The sequence below is a fragment of the Sceloporus occidentalis genome, unplaced genomic scaffold (assembly GCF_023333645.1).
Source record: "Sceloporus occidentalis isolate IW3139 unplaced genomic scaffold, rSceOcc1.0.p SCAF_3, whole genome shotgun sequence".
Taxonomy (NCBI): Eukaryota; Metazoa; Chordata; class Lepidosauria; order Squamata; family Phrynosomatidae; genus Sceloporus; species Sceloporus occidentalis.
Window position 1 is genome coordinate 232,325,625 of NW_028316983.1, and position 22,906 is coordinate 232,348,530.

Consider the following 22,906-nt stretch of genomic DNA (forward strand, 5'->3'; position numbering starts at 1 on the left):
AACTATAATTAAATAGCTGTTTTCCAATGGTCTCTGGCAACCCCCATGAAATGGTCATTCGACCCCCAAAGGGGTCCCGACCCACAGGTTGGGAACCACTGATATACTCTGTTGTTACCTGCCTAGATCCCCAAACGGAAGAGGCGGGATATAAATAAATATTTTATTATTTATTATTTATTTAACCTGGAATATCCAGAGGGAAGCAGAAATGGATACACAGCAGACACATATGAGGGAAGATGTTTGGGGAGAGGGCTTAGGACTGTACCAAGAACCCCACCACCATTCTACCACATTCAGAGATAAACATTTTGAGTGTGCAATTTGTTAAAAGCATGGAGAATCCTTTGAGATTGTAGGAAAACCTCAGAAAGCAGAGTTCCAAATTTCAAGAGAGAAGCCCTATGCCTATAGACTCCATTGTTGTTGCTGTTGTTGCTGTTGTGTGCATTCAAGTGACTCCTGATTTAAGGTGACCTAAGGTGAACCTATCATGGGATTTTCTTGGAAAGTTTCTTTAGAGAGTTTGCCATTGCCTTCCTCTGAGGCAGAGAGAATGTAACATGCCAAAGATCACCCAGTGGGTTACCATGGCTGAGTTGGGATTTGAACCCTGTCCTCCAGTGTCAAGACCAATCCTCAAACCACTACACCATGCTGGCAGGTAACTGGAGATCAGGGTTGTGCCTGTTTCCATGAGCCTGCATGGTTATATGTATTCAGTCACCCAGCAAGAATATTCTCTTTTTTCCTCTAGCTGCTTTATAATTTAAGCATAATTTATTTTCAAAGGACAAACAAAATTGTCCACATTCCAGATTTACTACTACTCACAGTTTTGTAGATTGATCACTCTTTGTATTAGGCATGTTTGTTCCTCAAGGTGATACAGTGGACATACCTACATTACAAATTCTATTTGTTTACCTTCCTTTCTCTCTATGAAGGGAACTGGGAATGGTGGCTTTGTGTTCAGAGTTTCCAAGCATAATTTGCTACACCCTCATTATCCTATAGTTATCAGGATTCTTTCATGCAGTGGAATAAAGCCACTGCAAACTTGTAAAGTAACCTGCTTATTGCTACTAAAATTGAAATTATTGCCTATCTACAAAACCCATCTGTAGTGCAGAGTGGGCATGCTTAGGGTTGCCATAATGGAGGACCTCGAAACCGGGACAAATGTAGGACAAGGTTTGAAAATGTAGGACATTTTTTTTTTAATTTCCTGGCTAGGAAATAATAATAAAAAAAGTCCTAGATTTTTAAACCTTGTCCTCCTCCTCCTCCTCCCGGCCTGGGAGGGAGCCTAGGCCGGCTCCCAGACCGAGAAGGGCGAGGGGAAGCCTGGCATCGCGGCGATCGCCGCGGTGCCAGGCTTCCTCCTCCTCCTCCCGGCCTGGGAGGGAGCCTAGGCCGGCTCCCAGGCCGAGAAGGGCAAGGGGAAACCAGGCATCACGGCGATCGCCGCGGTGCCAGACTTCCTCCTCCTCCCGGCCTGAGAGGAAGCCTAGGCTGGCTCCCAGGCCGGGAAAGAGGCGGAGGCTGCTCCTCATCGCGGCGATCGCCGCAAGGGGAAGCGGTCTGCTCCTCCTCCCGGCCTGGGAGGGAGCCTAGGCCGGCTCCCAGACCGAGAAGGGCGAGGGGAAGCCTGGCATCGCGGCGATCGCCGCGGTGCCAGGCTTCCTCCTCCTCCTCCCGGCCTGGGAGGGAGCCTAGGCCGGCTCCCAGGCCGAGAAGGGCAAGGGGAAACCAGGCATCACGGCGATCGCCGCGGTGCCAGACTTCCTCCTCCTCCTCCCGGCCTGGGAGGGAGCCTAGGCCGGCTCCCAGGCCGAGAAGGGCGGGGGGAAGCCTGGCATCGCGGCGATCGCCGCGGTACCAGGCTTCCTCCTCCTCCTCCCGGCCTGGGAGGGAGCCTAGGCCGGCTCCCAGACCGAGAAGGGCGAGGGGAAGCCTGGCATCGCGGCGATCGCCGCGGTGCCAGGCTTCCTCCTCCTCCCGGCCTGAGAGGAAGCCTAGGCCGGCTCCCAGGCCGGGAAAGAGGCGGAGGCTGCTCCTCATCGCGGCGATCGCCGCAAGGGGAAGCGGTCTGCTCCTCCTCCCGGCCTGGGAGGAAGCCTCAGCAGGCTCCCAGGCCGGGAAAGAGGCAGGGGCCGCTCCTCATCGCGGCAATCGCCGCGGTGGGAAGCGGCCTCCTCCTCCTCCCTGGCCTTGCGGAGGCCTTGGAGGACCCCGCGGCCGGAGGTCCGACCGCGGAGCCGCCTCGAAGGCCTCGCTGGGGCCCGGGAGGGAGCGTCTCCGCGGCTGGAGCTCCAACCGCAGAGAGCCTTCCCAGGCCTCAGCAAGGCCTTGGAGCCGCCGTGGGGGCTGAGGTGGCCGCGGTGGGCGGGGCCGTCCCGGTTTGGGCGCCAAACCGGACCGGGACCGGGTTGGCCCCTCCCAAACCGGGATTGTCCCGCCCCCCGGCAGGATATGGCAACCCTAGGCATGCTTCAAGAACTGGATGGCCACTTTTGTACAAATTGATTTTCCAGGCATGTCTGGTCAGTTTGGGGAAGCAATATTTCTGTTTAGAAATGGGTAAGGGCCTAACTACTGTTTGAAAGTAAACCTGCAATTCCTAGTCTGAGTTTTTTTGTCAATAAGTGATAAAGGTTTTGGCCAAAAATATTTTTAGGGGGGTATTGGGAGTTGCAGGGTGGTAACCTAAATACCCTAAAGACACTAGATCCCACCTGATCTTATGCTCCATTCACACCACAGAAATAAACTGGTGTGAAACTGGTTAATTTCCATGAAGTTCACACTCGCCCCAACTACATTCAGTGGAGGTTTTTTTGTGGGTTGGGGGGAGCTGAAAAGCCCACTTAAACTGGTGCATTTGACACAGGACCCCTTAGCGATTCTTTTTAAAGAACCACAGCGATCTACATCTTTGGTAGTGTGATCATGCAACCGAATCGATTAAGATCATGTTGCATTGTTCCAGAAATGGAGGCACCTCCATTGTAAATTGATACGGTGGCAAATGTGAACAGCAACAGGGATAAAATGGCATGGAGAGATTTGATCGCAGTCTATGTAGTGGGAACACTGAACTGGTTCTGTATCGATTCTGAATCGGTGCAGAGGTGCAAATGTCTTCGTTCAAAAAAGTAAGTGTGAAGGACCCCTTGGAAGCTGAACATGACTGCCCCTGGATACCAGCTGCCTAGGCTATACTTCAGAGGGAGGAACTGGCAAAACTGCCTCTGAGTATTCCTTGCCTATGAAATTCATGGGATCACCATAGGTTTAAATGGCATCTTGAAGGCATGTACACACACAGCTGGGTTAAGTGGAGTCTAGGGGACAAATAGGACCCCCTTCCCCAAGAATGTATGCACCCAGGGGGGTGTACAATTCCTGGCCCTGTTTTAGATGCTTGAGTTGAAGAACATAAAGGATTTTTAATATATTATTTCTTGTTTCATCATTTGTAAGATCATTTCTGTTTTCCACTGATGACTGAAATTCAATTATTTCTGAGTGTGAAATCTACCATTGAAACTACTGGCAAGTTCCTGTCAGTGAATCATGATTGTGCCTGTATATTTTAGATTGGCTAGTGTTTGCTAGCTTAGGCTGCATCTAGACTGTAGTAATGCCATGGCTCAATGCTATGGAATTATGGGATTTGTAGTTTTGTGGGATATTTAGCCTTCTATGTTAGAGAGCTCTGGTGCCACAATAAACTACAAATCCCAGGAATCCATAGGATGGAGCCATGACAATTAAAGTGGTGTCAAACTAAATTAATTCTGCAGTGTGGTAGCAGCCTTGGTTAAAATTACTATTGATTATTAACGTTAGCACAATCAGATATTTTTTTGCCATCTTAAAGGCTTATAATTTTAGTGTGTTTTAAGCAAATGTGAATTAGAGTCTGAAGTGCCTTGCCATCATTATATGCACAAAGGGATATTATTAGGTTACATTTATTGTACAGAATGACAATAAAGTCTTCATCTTTAAGAGATTCCCTTTTTAATTTTAGATGGGACAACAGGAGAAGTACTTGTGGGCGGAGGGACTCCTAGACACTGCTTTTTTGAACTCATTCCTGGCACAGAATACAAAATCAGCGTCTATACTCAACTACAAGAAATAGAAGGACCTGGAGTTAGCATAATGGAGACAACATGTAAGTGAATTCTTTTCAATACCATGCTATTGTCAGAAGTTGGTGTCTTGTCATTTCCCCCATTGTATGATACAATAGTGCTAGAGAGTTTGAAACCAGAATTAGGGCTGAAGACAGGTTCCAGCCTAATATGCTGCCTGAGAATTGTTACAGCCGTGTCTCAATGAGTTCTCGTCAATCCAGATCTTGGAAAAGTTACTTCTAGATTACGTCTCCCAGAATCACTATTCACCATAACCAGTGGCTGGGCTAGGTAGGGGGTTCAGGGAGATGTCGTCCAAAAAATAACATTTCCCAATTCTGGCCTTCATACAAGGAAGACTAAAATGAAAAATGTTTTAAGCTTTCTGTTTTCTTGGGAATCTTACTAGCTTTTGTTTTCTTTCATTCATAGTTATTATTGGTTGATTCTCTGCCCTCCTTATTTGTGTTTCTCCTCTTTGCATTAGGAATGTGCTTTGACTGAAGTTTCTAATTATCTAATTGCTCCCATCTTCCTTCATAATTTGAAATTAGAGTCAGGCACTTGTGTACGCCACTTTGACTCTGATTCAAGAACAGCAAGGAGCACATTTGCATGATCCCTTTCCTCACTGGATTTAATTTATACTAATGGAGTGGCAGCTGATGTTCATGTACTTGACTTGAGAATGACTCCGCTCTGGAGTTTGTCTGAACTGTAAAGTACTACATCTGATTTGGACAAGGGATTAGCACCTTATGTAGCTTTAAAGTTTAAACTAAAAAAATGAAAGCCACCAGCTGCCACTGTATAAATATGGACTATGGCAATGAAAATGGACAATTTGAAGATGTTCCAGCTAGCAATTATCTTGTTATCTGTCATATATCTGTGACATCATGAGCATAATAAAGTTAATATTTACTATTTTATTTAGTGACAGCAACTGTCATTGTTGTGCTAGCTGTACCAAGAGATTTTGCTTGAAAGAATGTTGCTAGACTAGAGGGAACCCTCTTGTCACATTTAAGGGTAGAAATCGAGCTTCTGGGTGTTGCCTCAGAAAATGTGGCTACAAGCTATGTTGAAAACTGCTAAACAGGAGCACCATTTTTTGAAAGACACAAAACTTTCACAGAAGAGTGTTCTGTGTTGTAGGGGCAGGGAGATGTTACTCAACACCATCATGTGTGTCTCAGCATTGAACTATTTGCTTGGCAAGAGCCACAGCATTCTCCAGTCTGCCTTTCATCTTGAGGTGCCAGTCAGAGCCAGCAGGAGACATCTGAAGGGGAAGGAACTGGTGGGTGATGAAGAGAGTGTTTAACTAGTCTTCCACCCACAACTTTTCCTTAAAATTTCTTAAATGTGTTTATTGGTCAAAATGCTTGTGGAAAGATACTCATTTCCTGGCTGCTTTTTCTTCCACACAAACCCCTACTTTCCTGCTCCTTTGTACATGCATAGCAAATGCCACTGAACTCTGTATCCCAGCAACATCCGTCCCACAATTATATTCTGTATGTCCATAACCATAGTATTGACTGTACCACAAAGTGAAGGATTTCACCAGGAATTCAATACATCAGGTGCAACAGACTTTGGGCTTGTGGGATGTATTATTTGTTATTGTTGCAGTTGCTAATATTTTACTATAACCTATCGATCTACCAGAAGCCACTAATGAGAGCCATGTGCAAAATAGTCTGGAGATGTTCAGTATGGTGAATTATTGACTGAAGTCATGATCTGTACAACACATGTTTGAATGCAAATCGGGTTACTATAGATTAGTATATTATTCTAACACAAAGAATCAAAGTAGCCAACACTGCTGCACAAAAATATGATCAAAAGCATAAGTAAATAAATACATTCATATTTTACAGGTGAGGTATACCATAGCTAAGAGATAAAAGGTTAGCACAGACAACAAAAGTGGAGATTTTTTTTAAAAAAACAACTTTACTTAAAAAAAGAATTCTGGGAAACAGAAGCTCTTGCTAAATCAATGAGACCATCTCCCATTTTGTTCCAATCTACATTTTACCCATCCCTGCAAAACTGCCTAAGCTGTGACAGGAAAATAGCACTTTTCCTTTGAATAGAGACATCTGGGGGTGCATCTACACTGTAGAAATAATGCAGTTTAATATCACTTTAAGTGCTTTAGCTCTGTCCTATGAAATCATGGGAAATGTAGTTTTACAAGGGGTTTAGCTTTCTTTGCCAAAGAGTGCTGGTGCCTAACAAAACTACAAATCACAGGATTCCGTAGGATGGGGTCATGGCAGTTAAAGTAGTGTCAAACTGCTTTACTTTTACAATGCAGATGCACCTGGTATTATGCATACTGAATAGCAATAAAAACATATTGTCTTTGGTTTTTTGTGGGTTTTTCAGGCTATGTGGCCATGTTCTATAAAATTTTCTTCCTGACGTTTTGTCAGCATCTGTGGCTGGCATCTTCAGAGAATGCTTTGCCTGGAAAAAGTCGACTTCATATTGTCTTTAACTGTGAAAATTCTGTATGAATGGAGGTGCTTTTCATTTATCCAGACTGAGTGCCTGAGACACTAAACCTATGAGTAGCAGAAGAAAATTACACAATGTTATACTATTTGCTATATTAATGCTACTCAAAGTAATGGTGTGTCAGCTGGTGTCAGTTCAAGAACTTTCGGCTGCAGGTCTATGGCAAACTTCCAGACATGAAAGTGAATATGCCTTCACACTGACTCATGTTTATGGCAACCCTATCATAGGATTTTCTTGGGAAGATTTATCCAGAGAATGTTTGCTGTTGCCTTTCTTTTAGGCTGAGAGAATGTGACTCAGCTAAAGTCACTCAGTAGATTTCCATGGCTGAATGAGGATTTAAACCCTGGTCTCCTGGAGTCCTAGTACAACACTCAGACTATTATATGACACTGGCTCCCAAAAGAAAGAAATGCTAGATAGTATACAGCACAAATATGGTACTTTCACCTTGGGGGGAAATCCAGTCTGCCAAATCAGCTAGTTTGAGAAGAACTGTGTTTTAACAGTATTTGCATGATGCTCCTGACCACCATCTTGAGGGGGAGAGAGGCAGGCCAGCAACAACAGGCCTCGCCTGAAAGACAAAGAGCCCTCCTTCCGACCACCATCTTGAGGGGGAGAGAGGCCTATGTGAGAGAGCAGATGAGCTGGACTTTCCCCCTTCCCTACTGTCATTCCCTTCTCCTTTTGACCATCCATTAAGAACCCAAGCCCTTCCTCCATTCTATCTGCCTTGGTCCAGGCCTCAGAGGTAGAGAAGAACTGCTGGACCTAATCCCCTTCCCCAACACCTCTCCCTTCTCCTTTTGTGTCATGTCTTTTTAGATTGTAAGCCTGCAGGCAGGGAACCGTCTAACTAAAAGATTGCATGTACAGTGCTGTGTAAATTTACAGCACTTTATAAATAAAGGTTAATAATGCTCCCAACTTTAAACATGGGCTTTTGGGACAGAAGCAATAACAGTTGATTTTGCATCTTTTCTCTGTCTCTGACATAAATGTATGCAGACACAGAGCCAAACCTCTATAGAGCCAATACATTCTAACTGCTGAATAATTTAAAGTGGAATCTACAAAGGAAGCTAGATGATCTTGAGTTCTGTGTCATCAAACAGAACCAGTGCCATAGAATCCAAAACTGAGCAATGAGAAAACTCTTTATTTTATCTTGGTTTGTAATTATTGTCAGGAGCATGCCACGGTTTCGATATGTGACATTAGTAGTTCCACAGGAGTGTCCTGAGGAAAGCTATCAGAAGCAGAAGTTGGGGCATACTGTAAGGGTAATTCATCCACACATCCATATAGGCCATGTTAAGATGCAGGGAAGGATAGATGACCTAGGCAAGGAGGAAAACATTAGGCTAGAATGCACTGAGTCAGACAGGAAATAAAGCTGCCAGATTTTTTTTAATTAATATTTTCACTGTTTTTAAAGAATATATTTGTCACCAAAAAGACTAGAACCTTAGAAAGAAAAAGAACACCAGTTCATAATAAACTGAAGGCTGTGTTCCATCTTACATTCTGCACCTTCTCATGGTCCCTCAGAATTCCAGTAGTGCACTTATATTAATAAATAATAATAATAAATTTTATTTCTACCCCGCCCTTCCATGGAAATGATCAGGGCGGCTTACAAAATTTATAAAAACATTTCAATACAGGATTAAACATTCAATATAACAGTTAAAACCATTAAAACCATTAAAACCATTACTACTATATTGCCTTTCTTATAGAATTAAGTTTTCCATGTCTTGCTCTTTTTCCCTCCTTAGTACCTTTCCCAACCCAGCCACCACCAACTCCTTCAACCACCACCCCGCAGCCTACAATTCCTCCTGCAAAGGAAGGTAAGTGATTTTGTTGGCAGAGTAATTGATGTAAATATTATAATAGTGACCTTATATTTCATAGACATTGCTGTGTTAGTCTGGAATATCAGTCTGCAAAAGGATCTTGTAACACCTTCTACACTTCTTTTGAACAGTTAGTCTCAAACGTGCTACAAGATCTCTTTGCATACTTAAAAATTATCTTAGGACTCATTCACACTACAAAATAATTTGGTGTGAAAACGGGTTTTTTCCCCAGGTTGTTTATATTCACACTGAGTGCACTCGATGCAGTTTTTTGGAGGGCTGGCAAAACCCCCACTTAACCCAGTACTTTTGAATCCAGGGCTTTTACCAAGTCGTTTAGAAAGAACCAATCTTTTTTAAGGAGCCACAAATGAGAATGTGTTCTCAATTCCATTTGGAGCACTCAGGAAGGGAGAGGTTATGTGCAGAGGAGCAGAACATACACATCCCACTGGTCTTGCCCTGTTGGCAAAGCACCATTGCTTTTCCCTCTCAGTACTGGTTTGTGGGGGTGAAGAAATGGGCACCATAAATGTGGTAGATTCAAACTTCCCGCGCTTCAGAAAGTAGTCCCTTTAAAGCAGCGGCCATTTCCCCCCCTCTTCTGCCGGTTGATTATCTGCACCGATGGATGATTCCCAAAGTGCACAAAAGCCAGGGAGGGGGTTCTCTTGGGAATATGATAAGACAGTGGACTTGTTTTTAAAAAAATAAAAATGGAGAGCTTATGCGCACCGTTGCTTTTGCCTGGCAGCTGTTCTCTATCAGTATGAAAGTACCTTTAAATACTGACGTAAGCGGTATGGCGAAGATGCACATCACTTGAGAATGATCGGATGCATTCAAAATAAAGGCTACATTTTACATTGATACTACAGTAATGTGAACATCAGTAGGATTAAAATGCCATGGAGAGATTCCATTGTGGTAAATGTAATGGGAGCTTCAATTCGGTATCACATCAAATTCTCCTTGGATCTCCTCTGTACAAAAACATGAGTGTGAATGACCCCTTAGTGGGTTTTTTTCCCCTGTTTTGCAAATAGTTTTTCATGTTTCTTCTGGGCAGGACTTTTGGATGGTCAGTAAAATCTCACATTTTAGAGTACCAGAGGGAGGTGTATGTAGTTAGAGAAGAGAAAACTCAGCCTAAGAATGGGAATCCCAGCATCCTTTTGATTCCAAAGTACTTTGTATGTTTCCAGTTTGCAAAGCTGCGAAGGCTGACCTTGTGTTTTTGGTGGATGGATCATGGAGCATTGGAGATGACAACTTCAACAAAATAATTGGATTTCTGTACAGCACTGTTGGAGCTCTTGATAAAATTGGCCCTGATGGAACTCAGGTGAGAATTAATGGATGGACTAATATTTAATTTGACTGGACAATTATATGAATCAAAATATAATATTATGGTAAATACTTTTGAAAAATATACTGTGATTTTGGTGGAATCATTCTGTAGATATTTAAACATATATGAAGACAGCAAATTTTGTTTGATCACAAAAGCTAAGCCAGGTCAGGCCTAGTTAGTACTTGCAAGGGAGACCACCAAGGAATACGAGATACTATAGGCTATACAGTGTGCTCACTCCATATGCAAGCATGCCATACGCAACTTCCACTTTATGTGGAAGCCACGCTGCAATACATTGAATGGTGTGTGCACCCATGGCACGGGCGCACAACACCGCCGCGAGCTCTATTGAATGGGGCTTGAGTTTATGCGGTATTTGTCTTACATGGGGGGTGGGGTCTGGAGTGGATCTCCGTGTAAGGCAAGGCTCCACTGTATTTCAGAGGAAGGCAATGACAAACTGCTTCTGCATAATTCTTTGCCAAGAAACCCTGTGATAGGTTTGTTGTGCATTAGAATTGACATGAATGCACAAAATAACAGAAACCAGGCTGCGAAAAGCATGACCCTCATGGCACATGTAGCCATAAGGCATTTCTGTTGTCATTGTTGTGTGCCTTCAAGTTGTTTCAGATTCATGGACAACCCTAAGGCAGCCCTATCATAGCCTTTTCTTGGCAAATTTCTTCAAAGGGGGGGGGGTTGCCTTTGCTTACCTCAAAGGCTGACAGAGTGTGACCTGCCCAAGGTTTATACTGTCGAGCTGGTTTGAACCTTGGACTCCAGTGTCATATTTCAAAACCCAAACCACTATGCCACACTGCCTTCCCCATTTTTCTGACAAAGTAGTAATGATTCACCACTACTGAGAGATTAATTCTCTTTTAAATAACAGAACTCCCCTGCACTATTTTATCAAAAATCAGACATGGACTTGGAGCCATTTTCAGTTTTGTTTTGTTTTGTTTTTAAGTCCCCCCCCCCCTTTTTTTTTGTCAGTCTATTTAGCCCTTGGGGGGATGCCTGAGGGACAGAAAATTGCCCCTAAAGTTTCCCAACCTGGTTTATGTTTTTCTAGGGTGCACTCAATCTCTATACAAAGACCCACTAAGATGCCACTGAAATACCTTTAACACCACACTTCTAAACCAATCTGCTTGTAGGTTTGTCTGGACAATTTTTGTACATCTTACTTCCAAATAAACCTCCAGAGGAACACAGTATTAAATCCTTAAAGTGTTTGCATGAGCTGACTGTAACACAAATGAACCAGGGCAAGTGCTCTCAGTGTTGGTGGCCTCAAAAGAGAGCCACATTAACAGTTCACTAAAATTTCTTTTCTCCACAGGTGGCAATTGCACAGTTTAGTGATGATCCCAGAACAGAATTTAAACTAAATGCCTACAGTACAAAGGAAACTCTTCTGGAGGCTATCCAACAAATAGCATACAAAGGAGGAAACACCAAAACAGGTGGGCTGGATTGCTAGGTAGGAATTGTTTTTGCTGATTTTAATACAAACACACCCTTCTACTAAAAATGAAAGCACAAGGAATGACATTTGAAGTCAGTAATTACTGTAGACAAGTGTAGGATGTATGACTCACCTAGAGCAGGCCAACTAGGAATACTTTTCCATGTCCAGTGTTTCAATGCAGTAACATAGGGATGATTCCATTTTTGGTTATCCACATATTAGCATGTTCTCTGATCTGAACCATAAACTGTGGTTAATTTTAAATACTGGTTATTCAAAAATGTTACCATCTTAGCCCATGATTTGAAGTTGGCTTGTTTCCACACAGTGTAGTAGGGATTAACCACAGATTGTTGGTTTGAATGACAGAACAAGCTGTGACTAATCAAAAAATGAAGGGATGTTTTCCAAACTTGTGGCAATGGCAGAAGAGGAGAAGAGGTGAATTGCAAGAGTCTGAGGTTTGTTACAAGTTGTTTTCATAACTTCAGTCATGTTTTTATAATATGGAACATGGGTTTTACTTAATGTTTCCTCCCTTCCCATTTCTTTTTCAGGCAAGGCAATTAAACATGCTCAGCAGGTTTTATTTACCATTGATTCTGGGACCAGAAAAGGGATCCCAAAAGTTTTGGTAGTGATCACAGATGGACGATCACAAGATGATGTGAACAAAGTCTCCAGAGAGATGCAGCTAGACGGTAATTTGCCACTCTCTTAAGAAATAGTCATAGTATCACTAGTTTCCTCTTTCCTAACACTACGGTGTTTCAGGAGGCTTTTTAGAAAATATAAAGGGGAGGTTCAAATAGAAAAGTTGTTCTCTCTATAATAAATTTACTCGTATGAACTGTAATTTTTATAAAGAAGATATTTTGTACCTGCAAGGTACTTAAGGTACAAGGGCACAGTGGCTTAGCAGTTAAGATGCTGATTCTGTCAATCGCAAGGTCAGGATTTGAGGCCCAGGCATAATGTGGTGGAGTGAGCTCTGGCCATTAGTCCCAGTTTCTGCAAATCTAGCAGTTCGAAAGCATGTAAAAGTGTTAGTAGATAAATAGGTACCACTTTGGTGGGAAGGTAACAGTGTTCCATGCAGTCGTGCTGGCCACTTTGCCTTTGGCAATGCTGGGTCCTTTGGCTTAGTAACAGAGATGAGCACGCACACACACACACACACCCAAGTAAACGACTTGACAATTATATCAAAGGGGAAACCTTTACCTTTACCTTTAATGTACTTAATGCCTTGTCTTTTCTGGGCATATACACATATTATTGGTTATTCATGGACCATCTTATACTTTCCATAGGCTGTTTCATGGAAGACGCTTACTGTGCAATCCTTTACAGTAAATGTATACTCAAAAGTAACTCCTTCTTTATTCAATATGACTTGTTGCCAGAAAGACTATATAGGATTTTCATTTTAGCTAATTTGAGTCTTTTTCCCCCCTTACAGTATCTGTGCCTTGTATTTTTTTCTTAATATAAGAGAAAGTGCAGAACATAATGAGATTATTAAGATCTCTCCCTGGACTCCTTTGATCCAGATGTTTCACTATCTGGGTTAGGGGCTATGAACCAGAACTTGGACAACTTATTTTATGGGAATATAAATTTAAAGAACTCCAAGCCAGCATGGCTGTTGGACTCCAAAACAATTTCTGTAGTATTCTCCTTTAAAAAAAAAAAAAAGGGGGGGGGATCAGTTTTTGGATTCAACACACTATTGTGGCTCATATCCCTAATTTGCAACATTGTGTTGGCACAATGGTCAGGACACTCTAACATGCAATGCTGGTTTGCTGGCAGAGCTAGTATTAGAATTAAGTCATAGGTTTTTGAAAGAAGTAATAAAATTAATCTGTGTGCTTCTTTGTTCATTAGACATGCTACGTACTTTCTGCTCCTGAAATAAACTTGGCTGGCTAAAAGGAGAGAATTCCAAAAAAGCCTTTTTCTAAAAAGTGCTGAAAGATTGAGTTGGCAAAGTTCATTGGGCTGGGGAGGTGAATCAGTATTTTCTACTGTGCACCAGAAAAAGCTGCTTTTATTTTTGCATGCTAAGCTGAGTCAAAATAATTAGCAAGAACAATCTGTTGTTTTGGAAACTGCAATTTTTACTTATGTTTTTGGTGATTACTCTATAAGTTTGCTTTTTTCCTTCTCTAGGGTTCAGCATATTTGCCATCGGAGTAGCTGATGCTGACTACTCAGAACTGCTTAACATTGGCAGCAAGCCTAGTGAAAGGCATGTCTTCTTTGTGGATGACTTTGATGCCTTTAAGAAGATTGAAGATGAACTGATCACCTTTGTCTGTGAAACAGCATCAGCAAGTTAGCAGTTATTTATTTTTTATTTTAGTCCAAATAATGTAACAAAGATACTGTATATTGCAATACAATAGTAACCTAATTATTTCATTTCTGTGTATATTTGTTTGGAAGTAAGTCCCACTACATTCACTAATGCTTGTCTGAAGGAGAAGATGCAGTAGTCTACAACCTTGGAAATTGTTTCATGAAGAATTATCTGTTTAAATGATCAACCCTATTTTTACTCTCTTTTCAGTGCACCTGGAATTGTTCCATAAAGAATTGTGAAACCTTTTCTGTAATTTTATGTTATCTGTGATCACTTAAAATCAAATCAATGAGGCAGAACAAGCTTCCTGCCATATTTCACATTAGGATCCCTTCTTCTCTAGTGCCCATGTAGTGCCTTTGAGATGCTTTATTGTAAACCCAAGGAAATAGAATTAAAACAGTCATCCTACATAGAAGTTAATATGATGCTATACTGACCAGCAGAGTCTTTCCTTCCTCATGGCTGAGATCTTTTTCTATAATATTTACTTAGTAAATCCTATTTGGCAAAGATCCTCAGCAACATTAATTTAATTTCCTTCTTGAATAAACTGCCAGATTTAGTATTTCTTCCTCATTAGCAATGAATAGCCATTTGTTCCCCATAAAGCAGGGGCACAAAGTCCATGGGTCTTAGGTGGTCCCGAAGGCACCCCTTAAGCACTATGCTACCAAACATTAGGTGACAAATCATACCACAGATCTTGGGCTTCAATCTACTAAAACCCATAAAACAAGTAGAAAACGAGGCAGGAAATGTTAAAAACATTCTCAAAACAAGCATTTCTTTCTCGTTTTATGGCCTTCCCAATTTGCCACCAAACCTATGTGGTATAATTTGTCATCAAAATGCAATGGTATGGCAGCAGCAAGTGTCTCCTCAAACCCACTGAAGTTGGCCAGCTTTGCTGGAGAAAGGAAATTAAATGTTTTTGTGTTATTATTTTTTCTTTTTTTCAGTTGTGATGAAATAGTTCTATTTTATTTTTAAAGAAGAATAACAATGCAAAGAACGTAGAACTGTATACTTTCGTCCCCCAAGGGGAAGATGACAATTTAAAGTACAATTAATTCAGAAATCCCCCAGTTGCACTGAAGAGAAAGAAATACTTTAATCCTATAAACATGAAGCCTGTAATTTGATTCTGTAAATAGGCACAGTAGTCTTGAAATGCTTTAACAGTGCTTTGCCTGGTATACTGGTAAATAATGTTGTATATCACACACACACACACCCACACACCCCGCACGCAAAGCCGTAAGGCCATAAAGGGGAAAAAAAATCAAGAATCAGTGTTTGTCTATGATGTCATGACAAATTCCAATAACTAAGGGCCTGAACAGACAGGCCAAAACAAAGCTGCTTCAGGTCATTTGGAGATATGCTGTTTAAATGATACATGCATCTTGAGGCCCAAAGCTACTCCAAAGCTGTGTTCCAATCCTTAGGACTGGAGTGTGGCTTTGGTGCAGCTTCCGGCCTCTTAGGATGCATGCTAAATTAATAAAGGACAACAGTTCCAAAGAAAAGACCTAGCTTGGCAAAATGTCATCTGGAGTCCTATAGAATCAACAGCCCTGAAACTATTCCGATAGTTACTGTTTTAATGGTCAGTGTTATTGGAGATTATCACACGTCTTTTTCGCTTGAGTTGAGCACAGGCTTAAACCATTTTAAAAACGGATGTTATTACACTACTCTGTGCCCAGCTCAGAGGCATCATGTACCTGATCTGGATTTGTCCCAGACTTTGCAAAGAACTGGATTTTCTGTTCTTTGCGAAGTCCAGCTGGGAATAGAGGCATGCGATAACATCCATTTTTTAAACGATTTAAGCCCATGCCCAACCCGTGCCCAGCTCAGGAGAAAAAGGTGTGTGATAATCTCCATTGTGATAAAAACATGTCTGTCAATATCTTTGTTTACCTGAAGATATTTTTTCAATACAATTTTTTTGTTCTACTAGTTGTGCCAAACTGCATATCAAGGCCTTAGTGTCTTTTGTTCTCCAACACTAATTTAGCTTTCCATTTAGTCATGAAAAATATAATACATCTAAATATTTCTTCTTTCGGGAATTATAAACACGTTTGTTTGCTTTTTCCTTATTGCAGCTTGCCCATTGGTTTACAAAGATGGCAACAGTCTAGCAGGTATGTTTTGATATAATTATTTTTAAAGATTTATGTGTTTCATATATTGATACTTCATGAAGAAATTTATTTGTAATTAGAAGAAAAGGGTTGTTGATTTTATGGGCCTGTTACATCACTGGCCGTTCTATACTGGACTACACAAATTCAATGAGAAAATTACATCTCAACTCTCATATTGAGATATGTTTGTTGCCTTTGCATGGTATGGTTTATTGTTATATGAAGGAGCAGGGAGGTGATCATTGGGCTTATGTGTTGCTCCTTCCCTTATTTGATATGGTCATCAGGAGATCTGAAGTATTTGCTTCTGTTTTTAAATAAGTGTGGTTCAGCATTTTGTCCCAAACCATGGTCAGCCTTATCTGTGGTCTACTGAGACAAGCCAATTTTTAAAACTTCATTTATGAATCTAACTTGTTTCTGTAATCATGTTAAGAATATCAGCAATGGGAGGCTTGGATGCAATGCTAAACTGAAGTTACTTGGAATGGAAAGGCTAAAGAGAGAAATCATGCAGAAGATGGAACAAACTTGTTTTCTCCTACTCCAGAGACTAGAATATGAAGAAATAGATTCAAATTACATGAAAAGAGATTCTGCCTAAACATTAGGAAGAACTTCTTTACTGTAAGAACTGTTCAACAGTGGATGATGGTGTCGTTTGAAGGTCTTTAAACAAAGGTTGGATGGATACCTATCAAGATTTCTTTAGTTGTGTACTCTTGCATAGCAGGGGTTGGACCCAATGGCCCTTGTAGCCAATTCCAGCTTTAAGAGTGTCTTCATATTCACTCCAGAAGGAGAATTCACAAGCCCAAACTTCTTCCAATAACAATAAACTAAGATTTATTGGCCCCATACAGACATGCCAAAATAAAGCTGCTTCAGGTCACTTTGGAAGTATGCTGTTTAAATGATGCATGCGTACTAAGAGTCCAGAAGCTGTGCCAAGGCTGTGCTCTAATCCTTAGGACTGGATCATGGCTTTGGCATGGCTTCCAGATTCTTACTATGCATGTATCATTTAAACAGCATACCTCCAATGTGACCCGAAGCAGCTTTATTTTGGCCTGTCTATATGGGGCCATTATTACATTAGCTTTGAATCAATGGTTGGTTAAGAAGAGCAGAGGACAACAGACTGAAGTGTTCCACTAGAAGACGCTGTCTTCTGGACCATACTGCTCTCTTTTGTAATAGCCCTCTTGAAGACTCTGGTGATTATGCACTAACAAAATGATGCTCTAGTTCCTGCTAATTTCCTGTGATATCTTTCTTTGAAAACTTTAGGCAGTGAAATCTGAATTATCTAGAGTCTGTGCTTTGCACACAGAATTATGCAGGTTCAGACCTTGACTTTACTACTAGGGATCATCTGCGTGAAACAGGTAGTGAACTTCTGTCTCATGGCTGAATTCAGCTCTTGGTAGTTCTCTATCCAGACATTCAAGCCCCAGCCCAAGCTAATGGTGATAGGAATGCCTGCTGTTACATTTTATCACTGTTGGAAATAACCATGAGAGTTCCCTTTCACTTGCTGCTCCCCATTCCTACGGGAACAATGAACAGGGCACATAGCAGGAACATGATTCCACTCATGCTCAGAGGAACAACTCTTCCAAGTGCCAGCTGAGTCTCTTCACATGCTGATCAATGCCCCAGTAGTGGTGGCATGTGGCACATAAAGTGGAATCCCTGTAAAGGGGGAATCCAAAGACTGATCAGTGGTGAGATGATAGTAGTGATTCCCTTTTTTCATGGTGTGCTCTTTGACAATTAGGACTCTAAGAACCACACAAGGCAGGTTCGTGACTCAGCTTGGACAGCTAAAGTACCACCTGAATTCTGTGGCTCACTGGCCTGTTCAGGATGGTGAATAGTAAGTAAAGGTAACTTTAGCCTTAAAATCTTGGCTAGCCACTGTCAACCACACTACTGTTCTAAATGTACCAATGGCATAACTTAGGTACATATATTCAGTTCAGGTTCACCTGCCAAATATTTCCCTTTCTTAGCCTCTTTCAGTTACCATTGAAACACATGATAGTTGTCCAAGAATCATCAGTTTGCTTTATATTCTGTGGGTTCTCTGATATGGAAGTTTCTTGGGATGTGTCAATGTTATTAAGTTTAACAGTGACATAAATCTCCACTTTGTAGCTCATTTTCTCTCCCTAGCCAGATTAACAGGCAGAACTGACACACATTATGCTTTCTGTGGTTTTCAGGATTTAAAATGATGGAGATGTTTGGCTTGGTTGAAAAGGAGTTTGCAAGCGTGGAAGGAGTTTCTATGGAGCCAGGGACATTTAATGCCTACTCCTGTTACAAACTGCATAAGGATGCCTTGGTTTCCCAGCCAACCAAGTATGTATTCTTAAAACAGATTACATTACCTATAGCCAGCCACAAGAGAAAACTAATGGAAGCCAAAACATGCCAATATTTTTTCATATCTGTACATAGAAAAGGATGGGTGGATGGATGAATAGATAGATAGATAGATAGATAGATAGATAGATAGATAGATAGATTGATAGATTTACTTACTTACTTACTTACTTACTTACTTACTTACTTACTTACTTACTTTAGAAGCCACCTTTCTCCCAGGTCAAGACCTAAGGTGGTTTCTAATACAACAAATTAAAAATGTTTATAAAGATAGAATCAGGCTCAGCTCTATCATCTGTCAAGAGTTTGGGGAGACAATCCATTTCAAACTGAAATTTGCAGTACAGTGGAGGGACAACATATTGCCAAGTAAACACTTACCTATATTTGTCACCACAGGAGAGGGCAACTGTTGGATTTTTTCCAACGCTGCAGAGTGGTTTAAGTTATCTCTAATGACATTTAACAATTAAAATTGCAAAAAGCAACAGGTTTCAAGTTATTTCTTTATGTGTATATGGTGAAAGTTTTGTTTCTTTGGTTAAAAGAGGAAAGAGGGGAGTTGGATGTAAGCCAACTAAATTATGCAATCTCACTAAGTGAACAAGACAGTGTTTGGGGAAGGAAAAGGAGATAAAAACACAAGACCTGCAATTTTCCCATGGGGATAACATCCCTTCCAGAGGGATTTCTTACTAACCTGCAAAACGTATTGGAAGAGAGAGTTGATAGACAAGAATAGGTTCACTGTATCAGGATTGGTTTCAGTTTCAAGACGCACACATTCTGGTGTGAATGCAATGTTAAACTGGATTTTAGTATTACATTCACAATTTAGTATTATTTTCATGAGACTACTCCTTCTTCCCACTCATTCTCCACTCAGTGAAGACATGAACAGAAGCATTCACTTCCATTTTCAACTAACCACAGTTTGTCAAATTGCCCAATCCAAGATAAACTGCTGCTAGCTTTAATCAGAGAGCCAGTATGGTGTAGTGGTTTGAGTGTTGGACTATGACTCCAGAGACCAGGGTTTGATTCCCACTTTGGCCATGAAACCCACTAAGTGATCTTGGGCAAGTCATAAACTTTCATCCTCAAGGGATGGCAACTGCAAATCTCCTCTGAACAAATCTTGCCAAGAAAACCCCATGATAGATTCAACTTAGGGTCACCATAAGTCTGAAACGATCTGGAAGCAAACAACAACAACAACAACCTTTAATCAGTTAATTATTGGATAAATTTTATCCAAAGAAGCCAAGGTCAGAAATGATGTTTAGAGGTTAGCTTTTTTGGATGACATAGCTAACAACAGATCCTCCCAGTTCAGGTGACATGACAAAATGTTATTACATGAAAAAGAATGCTTCCAATATCCTCTTTGTAGCCATGCTGAAGTAACAGAAGAGAATGGGAAGCACAAGAGACCAAGGGTCATGCGTTAGCATTAAACTGTAATTTGTTGTCCACATGCAGTCTCTGTGTACATAATACACTGTCTACACTCACTACATTTTCACTTTTCTCCATGCCACACCTACACACAGATGTACACCCCACAGACAGAAAGACAGAATATATTAATCTCTTACTCTCCTAAGCCCTCCTACATCTCAGTGTACATGTTTGGGAATGTTTAAACTTTGCCTCTCTAGTTGCTGAGAACTAGGCATAATGGGAATTAATGGTGGGAATGGCCTCTATTAACTCCCAAGGACAGCCAGTGAGATTGATGTTTCTCTGCCACTACTAGTGGTTGGCAAACCACAGTCTTGTGAATGGTACACTCAGGGTAGTGAGAGGTGGAAGCTAATAGTTACCATCAAAATAGTGTTTTGTCTCTTGAAGTTTAGCTGGTATATAGGCTCCAGGAAAAGTGGATGCAGCCCTCACATCCCCATAGGCTACACTAGAAGCAGCTGCAGGGTGCACATCTCTAAGATGTTGACACCAGGTCAAAGCCTTGTGGACAGCTGTATTTGATCTGGAGTGTGTAGACCCTAACCAGATTTCTTTATATCACTTTGTGGAATTGTGGGAATAATCTGAAGAAAGAGAATAGGCTTAAATTTCACATGCAGCAGCATATGGCAGACCAAAGACCTGAACTGAACAGAAATTCAGAATGTATTGCAACTTCAGAATACCAGGTTCCAGCAATTTACACCCATTCAGCTTCATGAGTTAAGAGGCTCTATTACTGCAAGTTGAAGGAGCCAGCTTTGCACAGCCCTGTTCTCTCCTGTGATTGAAAAGACTAAAAATCCAGAGCTACCCACCAGGCACATCTACCAGCCTCTAGCTATTAGATTTCTGGTTTATTTATCAAAATAGGAGACATATGTCTGTGTTTGATTATTTAGACCAGTGTGACAAATATTAGACTTTTAGAAGCTATACCATGTCATGAGCCATGCCTGCACAGTGTGGGATGCTGGTCTAACTGGTTTGTTTTCAGAAGCGGTGAGACTCAAATGCCAGTATTTCTTCAGTGAATCCCTGAAAAGGTTCCATCTGTACCTGTAACACACCATAGGAGTAGAATACTTGTCAAATTGGAGAACTTGTGTCTTTGTGCATTGTCAGAGCTAGGAACATGTTGACCTTTAATGTGGGGGAAGAAAAAATGTAGATGTAGCAATGGGAAGATACAGGAGACTGGCACAAGAAAGACAAAGGTGTCTGAAAGGCAGTTGAATGATCTAAGCCAGTGATGGTGAACCTTTTACAAACTGAGTGCCCAAACTGCAACCCAGACCCCACTTATTTAGTGCAAAGTGCCATGTTCCTCTGGCTTTCCAGTAAGAAACTCTGGCAAACTCTGTGCTGGGGTGACAGCATGTGTGCCCACAGAGAGGGCTCTGAGTGCCACCTCTGGCACACGTGCCATAGGTTCGCCACCACTGATCTAAGCCTTATCTAGAAGAACCCTGGGGATCCATTCACTGCCTTCCAGAGCAAAATAAATAAATAAATAAATCTGGACAATTGGAGGCTGACTCTTTGAGTTCTTTCATACATGAAACTGTACAAAATTGCCGCATAGATCATGTGCAAAAGTTCAGAAAGTGCATCCTGCTGTTACACTGTATTGCACATCCTCAGTCTGGTTGAGAACAAAGCACAGGCTGCTCATGACCCTTTCAACTTGCACATTTTCCTTGGATTTGACGGTGCCACAATAAAGTCAAGCCTCCTGGTAGAGGCCCAGGCAATGAACAGATGAAGGACTGAAGCCAAAAATAAAGCAAACCACCTTCACTTTTCCTTGCCATTCAGGAAATTGTAGCATAACTGCAGAGATGCCGTCTTATGTTCTCAGAGTTTCCAAGTTTAACAGCTTCTGAACACAATCCAATGAGAGGCCATCAGTTCAGGTTTTCAGAAGCAGATATGGGCTTGGTTGGGAATCACCCTTTTTCAGTATCTCTGTTTGTACACACAATAGGAATCCCATTCTGAGATTATTTTGCTAAATACCATCACTCCCCATTAGAGAGATGGGACATTTATAGTTCTACAGACAGCATATTTCTACCGCAGTCAATCGTTCGTTTGGCAAGGGGAAAGTTGGACCATCTGCCAGTAGTGATGTTTGTGGAGATGGTTAGATTGTGGCATCTATTATTTTTTCAGCTGAGATTTAACTTGTTTCCTTCCAAACATTTACTGAAAGAATTTTTCCTGTATGCTAGACTGCCTATGCTACTTCTGGAATATTACCAAGATTAATCTTTACATTGGCCAAACCTATGCTTTAAAATAATCATTAAATTTATTTATCATACATCCCAAACTGGCATGTTGGCTGAAAACACAAGAGCGAAGTAGATTGTGTTTCAACGAAACTGGGTTCAGGAGAAAGATATTGCTTGAAAAGGGAGCTCAGTAAAGCTAATTCATCCCATATGCAAATTGTACTGATTAGGAAATGCATGACAGAAGAGGAGGGACAAGTACACTTATAACGTGGCAGCAGACACTAGAAAAAGTGGAAAGTTATAGTCTTTAACTCTTGCCAGATTGTTTTCCAAAGTGAAGCAATGCTGATGTATAACTGGAAGAAATTAGAACAATAATATGTTAGCATTATTGCAACGGGCATTTCCCCCAGTCAGCTAGACAGAATTCTCTCTAGTTGTCTAAAGACATTCTCCCAGCCAGAGGAGATGCCCAATTAATGCCCAATTCACTGATTCAAATTTCGTAGTGAGGGCATTCAAAGAAACAAACTGATTAATGGGTGTGTCACAGAAAATTGCTGTAGGGGAAAGCTGTAGTAGTGCTCAGTAGTATTAATTTGAGAAGTATATGAAATTTTGTTAGTCATCTTGAAATTGTTTTGGTTCCCTCAAAATTCCTCAAATATGTCTGCTAACGAGATTCTTTACTTCCAGTATACTCTCTTACTTGAAATTTTACTTCAAATGAAATCCAGTGACAGTGAGTGAACCTTCACAAAAGTTCACTGATCCTCTTTGAAATATTTCTCACTTAGTCCAAAATTCTTCATATACTCTTCCTGAATGGACTGCTCCAGTCTCCTTCTCACCTCAAATTCCTTTCAAATTTCACTTTGGAAAAG

General features: G+C 41.2%; 1 protein-coding gene across 1 annotated transcript in view; it reads left to right on the top strand.

The window, feature by feature from the left end:
• The window catches only part of COL14A1 (collagen type XIV alpha 1 chain), a 156,673-nt gene that overhangs the window by 84,672 nt on the left and 49,095 nt on the right, over nt 1-22,906 (top strand). The window contains exons 23-30 of the mRNA XM_089518391.1: nt 4,043-4,189; nt 8,474-8,548; nt 9,763-9,902; nt 11,266-11,389; nt 11,952-12,095; nt 13,570-13,734; nt 15,880-15,918; nt 18,150-18,288. Of these exons, the coding sequence (XP_089374517.1) occupies nt 4,043-4,189; nt 8,474-8,548; nt 9,763-9,902; nt 11,266-11,389; nt 11,952-12,095; nt 13,570-13,734; nt 15,880-15,918; nt 18,150-18,288 (973 nt within the window). The remainder of the gene's footprint in view (nt 1-4,042; nt 4,190-8,473; nt 8,549-9,762; nt 9,903-11,265; nt 11,390-11,951; nt 12,096-13,569; nt 13,735-15,879; nt 15,919-18,149; nt 18,289-22,906) is intronic.